General features: G+C 43.3%; 1 protein-coding gene across 1 annotated transcript in view; it reads left to right on the forward strand.

Annotated features, from left to right (window-relative positions):
* AZIN2 (antizyme inhibitor 2) overlaps positions 1-14,486 on the forward strand; it is a 32,463-nt gene extending 17,977 nt beyond the window's left edge. Inside the window, 2 exon segments of the mRNA XM_043578653.1 lie at positions 11,277-11,491; positions 14,126-14,486. Of these exon segments, the coding sequence (XP_043434588.1) occupies positions 11,277-11,491; positions 14,126-14,264 (354 nt within the window). The 3' untranslated portion in view covers positions 14,265-14,486.
* Positions 14,487-15,422: the final 936 nt, after the last annotated feature.

Here is a 15,422-nt window from a genome sequence, read left to right on the forward strand (position 1 = left end):
ATTCTGTGCCTCCCTCTCTCTCTGCCCCTCTCCTGCTTGCACTCTGTCTCTGTCTCTTCCTTTCAAAAATAAATAAACATTAAAATTTTTTTTTAATTTTTAAAGGAAAAGACTTTAGAAAAATCATAATGTCATTATCAAATTAGAAATGAACAATTCCATAGTATCCCCTATCATCTTGCCTCATAGATGGGTTTTCTAGTTGATTTGCTGAAATCAGCAGCCAAAAAAGGTTCACATACTATATTTGGTTGAATTGTCTCTCTACTATCCTATTAGTCTCGCCAACATTTTTTTTTAATTCTTTATTTGTTGATGAAACTGACTAAAACTGGTCCTAAAATTTCCTGCATTCTGGATTTTCCTGATTGGTGAATTCTCTGGATCCCTTCACTGCTATTGAATACGTTATACCGTGCCTTGTGTTTCTTTGATACTAGGTCGTTAGATTGAATGGTTTCATTAGATTCCCAATCAGTTTTGGGGTAAAAATGTTTCATGGGAGAACTTGTCTCTGTAGTATAATACAAAGTGTATTACTTTCTTTTTAGTGTAATAAGCATTCTTACCATTTTGCCACCTCATTCCTTTGTCTCTTCTCATGCAAAGTACCCATGTGTTGACTCATGTGTTACCATTTTTTCATATAGGTTTTTCTTTTTTTAATATAGTTTTTCTTCTATTGTAGTAAGAACACTTAACATAAACATCTTGTAACAGACGTTTAAGTGTATAATACAGTCCTATTATCTATAGGCACAGCAGGTCTCTAGAATTTGTCCATTTTACAGAGCTGAAATTTTATGTCCATTGACTACCAACTTCCCATTTCCCCTCCCATCACCCCTGGCAACCATGTTTCTATTCTTTGTTTCCATGAGTTTGACTATTAGATACCTCATATAAATGCAGTCGTGCAGTATCTGAACTTCTGTGACTATTTCAGTTGACATAACATCCTTAACGTTCATTCACGTTGTTGTATATTGCAGGATTTCCTTCTTTTATGAGGCCGATAATATTCCATTGGATATATGTATATACAGCATTTTTTAATTCATTCGTCTGTCAGCGGACATTTAGGTCTTGGCAGTTGTTAATACTGCTGCAGTAAACATGAGAGCTAATACCTCTTAAAGACCCTGATTTAAATTCTTTTGGATAAATACCCAGAAGTAGGATTGCTGGATCTCACCATAGTTCTATTTTTATTTTTTTTTTAATTTATTTATTTTGAGAGAGGGAGAGAGAGAGAGAGAGAGAACGGGGTAGGGGTAGAGAGAGAGGGAGAGAGAGAATCCCAGGCAGGCTCCAGCTGTCAGCACAGAGCCCAGTTTGGGGCTGGGTCTCACAAACTGTGCAATCATGACCTGAGCCAAAATCAAGGGTCGGACCTTAAATTATTGAGCCACCCAGGTGCCCCAGGTGGACTTCTAATGTATAAACATTTTAAGCATTCATTGAGTAGTCTAAAATGACATATATTTAGGGTTAAAGATACGACTTAATAAATGTGAATTGGCACTTTATAAATGCAAGCTATAGTTGGGTGTAGAGAGGGGCCCAGATGAGGTAAGTACCACAGAAGTTTTATAAGAATCTTGGGAACCAAAATTCAGGGTACAAGCTTCAGTCACTCCACTCTACCTGAAGACCCTCTCTCTGTTGACAAGATTGGGCTTTCTTACTTGCCATTGTATTTTATTCTAGTGTTTTATGGTTAAAAAAGCAGGACTCTGTCTTGAGTGTATTGCAATAGCATTTGTCAAGTGTGGATCTGGTTAGTTTTTATCTTAAAAATCCTTAAGTAATGATTCCTAATGCTTTTTTTAAATTACTCTTTGCCATACTATACACTAGTTTTATTTTTTTTTCAACTATGTCTTGTCTTTATCCTGACCTTTTGATAATTTTTTTCCTTGTTCAGCCTATTCCGTAGTGTTTTGACAATAGCTTTGTACTGTGTTTAGAAAACCAGTAGGGTGCCTTCTATTTCCAGCAACGTGGTAGTCTAGATACTCTCAACAGCCGCCCCACTGACAACAAAGAAAACGGTATCCTGACTTACAAGAAAGCAGGGGATCCTTCAGAGGTCAAAATTAAATGAAAGCAGGCATCTCCACTTAGAGTGAAAGCCAGTCTAGTTTCCACCCACTAACCAGAGAGATCCTTTAAAAATGTAAGTCAAATCATGTCTAGTTTTATTAAAACTGCCTAAAACCCTACTCTGGTTCCCATCCCGCTTCAGATTAAAGCCAAAGTCCTCCAGGGGCTTCTAAGGCCCTCTGTGACCCGCCCTGTCTCTTCTCTGATCCCCTCCCTCACCACTCTCTGGTTTTGCTCATCCCATTGCAGTGACCGCAGCCTCCTTGCAGTTCCTCAAACTCCCCCGGGCACATTCCTGCCTTAGCACCTTTGCACCTGCTCTTCTGCCCAGATCGCCTTTCTTCTAAGTACCACATGGGCTCACTCTTTTACCTCCTTTCCATCTTTGCCCAAAGGTCATCTTCTCAGTGAGACCTTACACTTTATATAAAACTGCAACCTGCCCCCCCCCACTCTGTTCTTTCTTTTATTTCATATCATTTATTATCTCCCAATATACTATATAATTTACTTCTTTATTTTGTTTGCCTCCCTCCTGCTAGACTGTAAACCCCATAGGACAAGGACTTTGTCTATTTTGTTTGCCAGTGTCTCCCAAGTACATAAAATAGTGACTATTCAAATATGAGTCAAATGAATTAATTAACCTAGAGAGAAAACCTAACTCTGAAACTGGTTTCTCTCTGGGAGTGTATGCTGAATCCTTGTAGCATTGATCTTCAGTTTTGATAGCTGCATGGGTTCCTAGGGACTCAGTCAGGATGGGGAATCTGATAGGATCCCTCACATAAAGCTGTGGACCCCCCAAAAGTACATCATCATCAGTGTAAGGGTAAACCAGAAAACACGTGTCCCACAGAGGAGGCCAGCAAAAACAACAACAACAACAACAACAACAACAACAACAACAACAACAAAACATGTCTTTTTGACCTTGGTAGTGGTTGGAAGAGGGCACAAAATTAAGAATTTACAGCCATAAGCCAGCCTTTTCCTGGCTTTGTTGCCCAAATTCATATTGTCTGATGTGTTGTCTGATAAACCTCAAGGCTAGAATTTATTTTATCTTGCAGAAGCAAACACAACTTCTCTCTGCAGTAGAAATATTCAGCCTAGGCTTCTAAGAATTCTCACAAGTGCCAAAGTACATGAGCTCACATTAAAAAATCACAAAACACAAAGAAATAGGTCACCCTGAAGGAAAGCCAGCAGAAGTCACAGACAGCAGAATCAGTCCTGCAATTATTTCATGTATTAGAATCATCATATGTTAAAGATAAAACAAAATATTTACAATGTTTAAAGAAATAAGAAACTGAAAATTACACCAAATAAGCAAATATAAAAATATTATCTAACAGATTTTAAAAGGATTAAATAGAACTTCTAAAAATGAAAAGTATGATAATTGCAATAGTGCACAGAGTAAGCAAAGCTATTAGAGACAGTTGAAGAGAGGATTAGAGAATGGGAAGACAGAGCTAAAGAAATTATGCCAATGTAGCACAAAGACATGGAGACAGAAAATAAGAAAGGCACAGGAAGTGGCAGATAGAGTGAGAAGGCATAATGTCTGAACTATAATCATAGTTTCAGGAAGAGATTGCATGAGGACACAGAAACCACACCAGTAATTTGAACAGGGAAATTTTAATATAAAGAATTGTCAACATTTAAATATGGTTAATTACTAAAAGGGTCAAAAGCAGTTACTACCACTGGTAAGAGAGAGTGAAGAAGGAAGCAACTCAGAGGAGGGCTCCCCCTTCCAAGGCTGAGGTTGAAACCTTTGAAGAAAGGCTGTGACTGTCACAGAGACATGCAGCCTGCCAGTGACAAAGAAACTTGTCAGAGGGTGCCCACCACAACTGACTCATAGGGGCAGCCTGCTGCTGAGTGGAGAGGAAACTTGCTGGAGGGTGTGGGCCAAGGTTGAACTGTGAAGGCCACTGAGGTAAGAACTACCAGACCCTCATATGCTGAGCCATAGGGGGCCACAAAGAAAAACAGCATACTAAAAGAGGAAAAGTCTTTTCTTCCCGATCTTGCCAGCAACCTCTGTTGACAAAGCCTAACTTAGAGCTACCTGGCAAATAAGGAAAGTCTATAGCATTCAGCTCCAGTACCACAAAGCAAGGCAAAGAAGGGTGGATTGGGGGCTGAGAGATAAAAAGTTAATAACTGGCAGAGAGTCAATAGACTGGGAGAGAGTAAGACCTATCTTCAGATTTAGGAAATCAAACAAATCCCAAACATTAGTGAAACTGAATACTATGGACAAAGAGAAGATCTTAAAACTAGTGAGAGAATTGAGACAGATAGAAGACTACCTGTAGAATAATGACAGACTTACAGCTTATTTTTCTCCCATAACAATGGAAGGAGGAGATCCTGGAGTAGCAGCCTTAATGTATCAACCTAGAATTTTGTATCCAGCAAAATTGCTTTTCAAGAATGAGTATGGAATGTAGGCATTTTCAGACAAAGCAAATACTGAGAGACATACCTTCACGAACCGAAGTTCTAAAGGATATACTTCAGGCATAAGGAAAATGATACCAGATGGATGGTCTGAGTTGCAAGAAGGAATGGTGACCAAAGATAGCTAAATATTTGGGTATATCCAAAGGATCATTGACTGTCACCACCACCCCAACAATAACAGTTAATTTGTGGGGTTAAAAATAGGTTTCAGGTGTGATTAGGTTCAGCTGTGAGTAGATCCCAACTTACATGACTTGAATGAAATACTGAGGCTTATTTTGCTCATGTAGATGTCTAGACGCAGGCAATCCTGAACTGGTATAGTGGTTTTAGAGTCATATGGAACCATATTGCTTCTACTTGTACCTATTTCTAGGTGTTGTCTTCATCTTGGTAGATACAAAATGAAGTGCCAGCCCTTACAGGAAAGAAGAAGAAGTAAAGCCCATGTGCCAGTTGTCTTTTAAAGAAACTTCCTAAAAGTAGCCACATAACACTTGTGTTTTTATCCCATAGCTATGGGGCTAAGATGTTAGTCCCATGGCCCTAACTACCTGCAAGGAAAGTTAGCAAATATGGTCTTTATTCTAGGTGGTCATGTTCCTAGCAAAAACTGAGGGTTGAATTGCTGGGGTAGGCAATTAGCAGTCTCTGCCACAAATAAGATCAAATAGAACACTGGACAACATGAGAATGTAAGTAGGGAGGTAAAGTGACCAAGTTGGTGTTCTAGGCTTTTTAACTGAGAGGAAGATATTGATTAATTTTAGACTTTAGACTTTAAGCTAGGCATGCATGTTAAAAAGTAAATGTTTAGAGTAACCATAAAATAATAAAAATAGGTAATATAATGGATAATGTATATAATAGAAATATATAATATCTAGATAACTATATAATGTAATTACCAACACTGATGATAATTAAAATGATTTAGTTTGGACACAAGCATAAAAAAATTAGGCAAAAAACCATAGTTGAGAGCACAGGAAAGACCCATATATATCTAGAAACTTGATTTTTGATAGGGCTTGCAAAGAAGATCACTGGGGATTGTTTAATATATGATGCTGGGACACCTGATTGTCCACATGCAAAAAATGAAATTGAATCCCTATCTCACAGCACATGTGAATATAAATCCCAGATATCAATATAGGAGAATATCTGTCTGACCTTGAAACAAGGAAGAACAGTGAAAAATCTCTTAAAAACCAAAAAGGAAGAAACTGATGTTTGTCTACACTAAAATGAAGAGCTTCTGTTCATCTGTTAGCAAAAGGAAAGAGGCAATCACACTCTGTAAGAAAATATGGAAACACATATATAAACTGATAAGGGATTAGTAGACAGAATATTTGGAGGATTCTTATGTAAGAATCTTAAGAAAATAAGAAAAGCAATACAAAATAGAAAGCAACAGAAATAAGGCAAAAAGACTTTAACAGGCATTTCCCAGAAGAGGAAATCCAAATAGAAAATGAAAAAGTGCTCTACCTCCTTGGTAATCAAGGAAATACAAATGAGGAGACACCATTTTCTACTGACTAGATTAGAAAAAAACAAAGCATGACAATATCAAAAGTTGGTGAGGGTATAGAGTAGTTGGATCTCTTAGACACTGACAGGTAGGAGTTGGTATTTCTACTTTGGGAAACAAGTTGGCATTACTCAGGTAAAGTTAGACGTGTGTATAACGTATCTTCCAGCAAGTTCCCATATGTATTTGGGGAAAAATACAAGAATGTTCACAGGAGCAATTTTTATAATATAAAACATTGGAAACAACATTAATGTTTGTTGGCAGGGTAATAGATAAACAAATTACCGTGTATTCCATATAATGGATTCTATGCAGCATATTGTGAATTATGGCTATATATATATATATATATATATAAATAATTAGTTGGATGAATCTTGGGAGTGTAAGTTTCAACAACAAAAAAAGCAAGTTGCAGAGATTATATACTCTATAATTTCATTTACATAAATTTCAGAAGTGTACAAAACTAAATACTATGCTTGTGGAAAACAAATCAAGAGAATAATGAAAACAAAATTCAGGATAATGGTTACTTCTGGAGGGGTTAGGGAAGTGGCATGTCACTGGGTGGGCCACGCGGGAGTTTCAAAGATATTATAAATTTTATATTTCTTTAGCTGGGGGTGGATACACAGATACTCATTTTATTTTTCTTTACATCTTACACATGGTATAAATATTATTTTGTAGGAATTAAATATTTAACAAAATTGAGTCTATCATTATTGCTTATTAGTATTCTTTGATAGGCTCACATTTATTCTTTTATCATGCCATGTCTAACATTCAGAAAAATATCTTGGGGGTTTTAATTAGTAGTAGTCTACTTAATCTATTAAATTGGGAAGAATTCTCTTTTTTGCTTTACTAAGTTTTTCCAGTTAAGAGAGTGTAGAGCTCTTGTATTTTATTTCTCTCATTAAGGTTTTATTATTTTCTTTGAATAAGTTATTGTGACCCAAGTACATCCAAGAATTTAATAACGTAATGCTTTCATTACTATTGTGAATGGAAACATTTCCCTGTGTTTTTGAGCTGAGATAATGGCTTGCATGTCGAGACTCCTTCATTTCCTCTAATAAATTACCTCCTTCCCTTTGGATCTTCCAGGTAAGCAAACATGGTATCTGCAATGTGATATTTTTTTTCATTTTCTATATACTATACCTTTTAAAATATTTTTTTCCTAATGGTTATTAGATGATTTATAAGATAGGAATGGTGACAGAAAGCTTCAGACTTGGAGTCAGAAGACATGGGTCCTGACTTTACCATATACTGGCTAAGTAACTGACCTTAATCTCAGCCTGTTTCTCTGGTTTCTTCATCTGTAAAATGAAGGGCTGAACTTAATTACTAAGGTTGCTTCTGGTTCTGAAATGAGGCCATCTAATGTATTTCCATTAAGTTAGAGTTGCCTCTTTATTTTAAATAGTTTCTCTGCATTGTGGGGTTTGATTTTGTTTTGTCTGTAGTTTGTTTTTGTTTTTTTTTTTAATTTTTTTTTCAACGTTTATTTATTTTTTTGGGACAGAGAGAGACAGAGCATGAACGGGGGAGGGGCAGAGAGAGAGGGAGACACAGAATCAGAAACAGGCTCCAGGCTCTGAGCCATCAGCCCTGAGCCTGACGCGGGGCTCGAACCCACGGACCGCGAGATCGTGACCTGGCTGAAGTCGGACGCTTAACCGACTGCGCCACCCAGGCGCCCCTGTTTTGTCTGTAGTTTTAATCAAGAATAGACGGTATAGGCTATTGAATGCCATACTGACATGTACTAGGAAAATTAGATTTCAATTGTAGATCTATATTTTCCATATTATGATGAAGTCAGTGTTCGCCTTGCTCATATTGTCCCTGCCTTTCATACAGAGGCAAACTGTCTATATTGTTCCATATTGAAGGAAATCACTGAAGGTGATTCTTTGACTAGGAGGGCAGATTTGGTTAGTTACGGTTTCATTTCAGATTTTCCTGTATGTTCATAAGTTAAATTGTGACCATATGTTTTTGTTCTGCTTTTTCCCCTTTTTGTGTGCTGCTCTTGTTCATTCCATTTTTTTCCTTTTAAAATATTTTTGTGTACTTTATGTAGAATAGGGATTATTGATTCATTCTTTAAAAGTTGGGGAATTATGTGAGGACTCCATCAGGGCCACTAAACATTTTAAGTGTGTGATCTTATTTCTTCTGTGGATCCACTTACTTATTGGGCCTCTTTGAGGAAGGCAGCCCATTGGTGCAGCTAGGAGGCCCCTTGTCCAGGACCGCTCGGAGTTCTGCTACTAACATCCTCCAGAATCTGCAGCAGGTCACTTCCACTCTCTGACTTTTCCTATCTGTAAAATGGGAATTGCAGCTGCCTCTCAGATGAGCTGTCAAGTAGTGGTGGGCATGCTCTGCCCTCTCACAGAGGGGGGCCTTGTAGCATATTGGGCAGCTGATATTTTTACAGGTGCTTGTCCATTTCCACTCAGTTTCCAGACTCATAAAAAGAGCGAGGACTTAACAAGTGTGTTGCCACATGCTTTTGGAATATTTATTTTGCACATTTTTTTGTTTCTTTTTTTTTTTTTAATGGCTTAAAATTTTTTTTAAGTTATTTTGAGAGCAAGAGAGAGAGAGAGAGAGAGAGCACAAGTCGGGTGGGGTCAGAGAGGGAGAGAGAATTCCAAACAGGCTCTTGGACGACACTGATAGTGCAGAGCCTGACGTGGAGCTTGAACTCACAAACCATGAGATCATGACCTGGGCTGAAGCCAAGAGTTGGACGCTCACCTGACTGAGCCACCCAGGTGCCCCTAAAAAAATGGCTTTAAATGGCAAAAGGATAGCTTTGCATTATTCCCTGTGAAGTTAATTTTTTTTCCCACTGATTTTTTATTTATGCCACTAATAAGAAGAGAACTCATTATAATGCAAGTGTGTCTTTTCTTTTTACTTTATTGTGAAAGAACCTTTGGAACCTCTTTTCTCAGGATCCTCATAGATTCATATATAGAATTTCCCCCCAAAAGCTTTAGAAATTAGCTTAATGTTTTTTAAGAAGTGGAGCTAAGGGAAATACTTCAGAGCAATTGAGATCAATTTTACTTATTAACAAAAAGCTCATAAACAAGAACATTAAGTTATATGAACAAGGATATATTTGTCTCCCTTTTTTAGAATATGAACTTCCCAGCCCCTAGATCAGAGCCTGGCACATAGTAGGTGCTCAATAAGTATTTGTTGAATGGATCAATTAATGAATATAGGATAGTTTGAATTTCTGACTTTTAATATGTGCATGTTTTTCTTTATTAATGAGACTAATGGCTTACTAACTTCTCATATACATGAATATTTTTTCTGCCTATGGAATCTATGGCTTTTCTTTCTCAATTTTATGCATTCCTGCTCCTGGCTAAGGAATTGAAGCACCTTTTCTTTTTCCTCATTGGTCTCCTCTACTACCTCCTTCTAGACTCTGGATGGCTTCTATTCCTCCCTTCCTTCCTTTCTTTCTCTCCCTTTCTCTCTCCTTCCTTCCTTCCCTTTCTCACCACTCATATTTGCTATTCATTCATTCATTCATTCATTCATTTTATTTAATTTTTTTCTTTCTTAATGTTTATTTATTTTTGAGACAGAGAGAGACAGAGCATGAATGGGGAGGGTCAGAGAGAGGGAGACACAGAATCTAAAACAGGCACCAGGCTCTGAGCTGTCAGCACAGAGCCCGACATGGGGCTCGAACTCATGGACCGCGAGATCATGACCTGAGCTGAAGTCGGACGCCCAACCAACTGAGCCACCGAGGCACCCCTTCATTCATTCATTTAAAAGATATTATTCATAAAAGCACCTACTATATGCCAGATTGCTAGGCATGGAGGAGACGGTGCGGTGAACAAGGAGGTCATTCATGATCTCTGGGGTCATGGAACTTATAGTCTGACAGGGAAGACAGGCCTGAGCAGATACATTTCACAAATACCTAATTATAAATTTTGACAAAGGCCATGAAGGCAAAGTTTGTGGGTGGAGCATGGAGCTTTAGCAAAGACTTTCACGAAGCCATTGTAGCTGAGATCTGAAGGAAAATTAGGAGTTGGTGGCGTTCCTCAGGGAACATCATGGGGTGTGCTGGGGCTAGGGGAAGGGAAACAGGGTTTCCCTGGGAGCCCAGGGCAACTGGAGTGACTGGAACATGACACAGCAGGGATGGACAAGGGGACTAAAAGGCAGTCAGGGTTTGCTCACATCCATCTTTCGGTCATGACTTCTCCTCCTAGGACCTGCCTGGCAGGATCCCACACTGTGACAAATTGCACTGGTTGTCAGCAAATGGTCCGTGTTACAGAGTTCTTTCCTGGATTTTTCAGTCATTTAAGAAAAAACATTTTATGTAATTGGTGGTTGTGTCTTTGGGCAAGCCACTCAATCTCTCAGAGCCTCAGTTTTCCTGAATGGGAGGAATTTCTGTCTACCCCATGGGGTCCTCTGTGACCTCTGCCAGGCCACCCTGTGATTATCTGTTGGAGGCCCATCTTCCTCCCCTGTCTGAGAGCCCAAGGGAGGGTGGGTTCTACTCACCTGTGTACTTCTGGCTTCTCCGATGGGGCCTGGCATGGAAATGAGAGCAACTGGGAGGCCTTCATAGAAGAGGGAGCCCCAGGGCTGGGCCCAGAGGTCAAGGTGGATTTGAGGAAGGGGGAAGAGCTACAGAGGTTCGGAAAGCGGCAGATATGCCAGTGAAGACTAAAGCGAGGAGGTGGTAACAATAACAGTAATGATAGCGCTACCTTACTGGGCCCTTGTCATGTGCCAGATACTGTTATGAATGCTTGACATATGCTCACTTACCCTTTCAGTAACCCTAGGAGATAGGTACTCCAATTATTCCCATTTTACAAATGAGCAAACTGAGGCACAGAGGGATTAAGTACCTTGCCCAAGGTCACACAGCTAGTAAGTCTTGGAGGCTGGCTTTAAGACCAGGCATTGTGGCTTCAGAATGTATAAGGCAATGAGCGCAGAGAAGCTGGAGGGCCTTACGTGCCCATCCAGTCTTTACTGAACTGGTTATGGGAGCCATGGAAAGCTTTTGAGGGAGGAATGCTAAGGCTGCGCTCAATGTGACTATCCCTGTCTCCTGCAGAAATCATCCATGGAGCAGCCCCTGTACAGCAGCAGCCTGTGGGGCCCTGTGGTCGATGGCTGTGACTGCATAGCTGAGGGCCTGTGGCTGCCGCAACTACACGTAGGGGACTGGCTGGTCTTTGAGAACATGGGCGCCTACACTGTGGGCATGGGTTCCCTCCTTGAGGGGGCCCAGACATGCCGAGTCACGTATGCCATGTCCCGGGTGGCCTGGTAAGGGGGCCCTGAGAAGGGGGTCGGGGAGGAGAAGGGAACAGGTAGGGAAAGGGGGTAAATCTGAGAATTGAGACTGGCTTGCATGTAATCCAGCTTGACAAGTAGCTCTTGGCTGCTGATTCCAAGTGAGGCCTGCACTTGGCACCTTGCCATGGCCATGAATGAGATGGAGCCTCCCCTGAGGAGCTCAGCACCCTGTGAGAGACACAGACAGGTAGACAGGCACTCCTCATAATACCGGGGGGCGAGGCTGGGCTGTGGAACCTGAGAACCCTCCCTGATGCCCAGACCGACTTCCCCAAAGGAAAGAAGATGGTAGATGAATGGGAGTTAGCCAGCAGGAGGCAGTAGGGGGCTCTAGGCAGAAGGAACAGGGAGTGAGCATGCTGCCTTCCAGAAACTGAGGCTGGCTGTGGCTGGAGAGGGAGCAGGGCTGGATCTGGGAAGGGCCTTGAAAGCCGAGTGAAGGGCTTGGAGCGGTGCAAAGCATGGACTGATTTGAAGCAGGGGAGTGACGTGGTCAGGTTTGGATTTTAGAAAGACCACGGTGGCTACTCGGGGGGGAATAAGGGAGGACAAGGGCAGATGTGGACTGAGCAGACCAGTTGGGTGGCTGCTCTGTGGCCCCGGAAAGACTTGCCTGCTGGCCGAGCCTCACAGGAAATGCACACACTGGCCCTGCTTGCCTCACCGGGCCAGTGCTGGGATTCAGGGTGGCAAGGGGGGGCACAAGGCAGACAGAAGTCACGTTTGTTGAGCCTGTCAGGCCTTAGGTCAGGAATCATATGATTATTTCCTCTCACCTGCACACAACTCTGCGGGATCCGTGCTATCACAGAGAGTTTTGGTCAGTGGTGAAGAGCCCCCTTTCAGGGCTGGGAGATGCCTGGGGAGGCAGGAGCCGTTGGGGGGACTTCCATGTTGGGCCTCAGGAGTGAGTGCTGCCTGTGTCCTGGGGGACACACTAGATGCTTGAGGGACCCCCTCCCCCCAACAATGTAGCAACCCCCGCTTGATGGGGTGCAGCATCAAAGTCACATTTCATTCATCCAGTCAACAGTCCTTGGTTGTACCTCCTCCCCGCAAGGGCACAGGATGGAATGATGCAGCCATTGTGACCTCAGGGATATTGTGACAAGGCCTGAAACAAACTTAAAAAATCTACCACACAGGCCTCCTTATCCCATCCCAGCCCCACCTTAAGCAAACAGAGGAGGTTGTGGGGAGTCAGTTTCTTCATTACTAGAAACAAAAAATTTTGATGTATTAAAATGACCATGCCGAAAAATTACCCATATCAAAGAAATCCCGGCAAAACATCCTGCTTTCAAGCCTGGCTCTGTGCTGGGCCCTGGGGGGAAAAGAGCACCTTAGACAGCATGGTGACCTGCACACGTGGACACTGGCGCAGAGGGCAGAAAGGTACTGGGGAGTGAGAGACGGCAGACTGGGGAGGGGTGGTCAGGGCTGATGGGTACGGAGGAGGCAGCCAGGCGCAGGAAAGCTGAAAGGGAGCAGTCTGGGCCGAGAGATGTGGGGGCTTGAGTCCAGTCCATTCACAGAGCTGCAAGTAGTTGTGCCTGACTGGAGTGGCCTGTGTGGAAGACTAGATGGAGGAGGGCCTTGCAGGTCCAGGTTGGACTTGATCTTGAAGGCAGTAGAGAGCCACTGATACTTTTTAAGAAACTGGGCCAATCCGTTTCGAGCGATGAGGAGACAGACAGAGGGTGCTTGGCCTGGGGAGCCTTCCGCCAGAAGGGAACAGCCTGATCACCAACTGCACACGTCAGCAAAGAGGGAGGCCCTCCTGCAGGTGGGAGACTGGGCTGAGCAGCGTCTGAGAGCAAACAGAAGCTGCTGGTGACTCAAGGACAGGAATTTGCCTCCTGGAAAGACGAACCTGGGCCTGAATCGTGTGGTGGCAGGAGCAGAGCAGGGAGGCCGTGTAGCCCCGGCTAGAGATGGTGGCAGCACTGGGAATGGAGAGAGATGGGTGCCTGTGAGGGAATTCTGGAGCTGGGTTTGGCAGGGATGGACTGGGTGTGAGAACAAGATTCCCAACTTGTGGCTGAGCAGCTGGTCAGATGGTAGAGCCATTTATCAACCTGGGTAGGTAGGTTCGTAGGGATTTTGAGAGGGGGCAGGAGATGATTTTATTTTTTAAAGTCCTAAGCCTGGGCTATAAAGATTGTGGGATTTAGATGGAAAGAGTTGGGTTGAATCCTAGTTTTACCACCTTCTAAGGATGTGACCTTGTGCAGGTCACTTCTCTCTGGGTCTCAACTTCCTTACCGGTAAAATGGGGATAATAATGCTGCACTTATATGATTTGGGGGAGGATACAATTAGACACTGTAAGTAAAGTGCCTGGCACAACGTCTGGCATATAGTGTGAGTGCTCAATAAATGTGGGTTCCTCTCCCCTTACTGTGGAGGTGGACCATAGGGGAGAATAGAGCGGTGCGGGGACAGTTCAGCAGACCTGCCCCACTCCTGCCCTAGGCTGGGCTCTGGGGCCCATGTGGGAACCCTATACCGAGGGGGCTGGGTCTTCTGGTGCAGGGGCCTTCAGGAGCCCCTGGCCTGTGGGCCCCATGCTGGCTGCCTCCAGTGCCCCTCTCTTGCCTGCAGGGAAGCCCTTCGAGGGCAGCTGCTGCCTGCAGAACAGGACGAGGACACCGAGGGCATGTGCAAGCCTCTGTCCTGTGGCTGGGAGATCACAGACACCTTGTGCGTGGGCCCTGTCTTCACGCCGGCGAGCATCATGTGAGCGGACCCCGTTCCCCCCCCACCCCTGGAGAACTCTAGCGGGGCCGCAGAGATGCCTCTGGGAGACTTGGGGAAGGCAGCGAGCAGGGGCACCCTTTGGCCAGGACTCTGGTGCTCACTCTGCTGCCTCCCATGCCCCACCTGTAGTGTTTCTGCCCTGTAAATAGGACCAGTCTTACACTCACTGTAGTTCAAGTATGCAACATAAATCCTGTCCCTTCCAGTTGTGTCTGACTCCTCTGCAGCGCAAGGGGCCTGGTCAGCCAGGTGTGGGGGTGTTCTTGGGGGTCTCCCTTGGTCTCCTTCCTACTTTGTAAATATGAAGCAAATAAATATTTAGGTTTTTTTCTTTTAATACCTCAGTGGAATCTAGCAGTTCAATTCACAAAGCAGCCTGGGCTAGGCCAGGGCCTAGCCCACCCTACACTGATGACCCCATGCCCTCTGCTTCAGTCCTGACCTGGCTGCAGTCTCTCCCACTGGCACCCAGCTTCTCTGACTCATCTCCTTCCTCTGCATAGGCCGCGATGCCTGGTGTCATGAGGAAGAGTGAGCTGTTAGGGTTGAGGTAGGGGTCAGAGCTGCCTGCCACCCTTCAGCCCTAGAGCTGCATCTCCTGACTGGTGAGGGGCCTCGATGTGAACCCAATACCCAACCTAAGGCCTGGCCCAACACAGGGCAACTGAATATCTGACACGGCTCTGGAAATACATACCAAAGATAAAGAGCAAAGAGATGGGTGTCTGAGAGGTCTTGAGGAGACCTGCACCCTTACTCTCCTTGCAGGTCTGCAAGGCAGTAGGAGTAATACAAATACATGGAGGTTGGGGTCACATACTCAGGCAGTAACTGCCATAACAGGGTGGCCCCGGGGCACTGCCACATCCAGTGCCAGGGGCCCTGAGAGTGATGTCTTCTCGACTGGAAGTCTATCATCAGGATAAAGCCTCCTTCACACTGCTAGGGTCCCAGGCTATGCACCTGGGGTATGTGAGTTGCTTAGCAAAGGAGTTCAGATTTAGAGTTCCCCTCGCTGCTACAGGGGATTCAAAAGATTTTTCTTCTGCAATTAAAAACCATTAAAATGTAATTCACGTGCCTTAAAATCCACCCTTTCAAAGCATGGAATTCAGTGTTTTTTAGTATAATTCACGGAGTT

This window comes from Prionailurus bengalensis, chromosome C1 (genome assembly GCF_016509475.1).
Source record: "Prionailurus bengalensis isolate Pbe53 chromosome C1, Fcat_Pben_1.1_paternal_pri, whole genome shotgun sequence".
Lineage (NCBI taxonomy): Eukaryota > Metazoa > Chordata > Mammalia > Carnivora > Felidae > Prionailurus > Prionailurus bengalensis.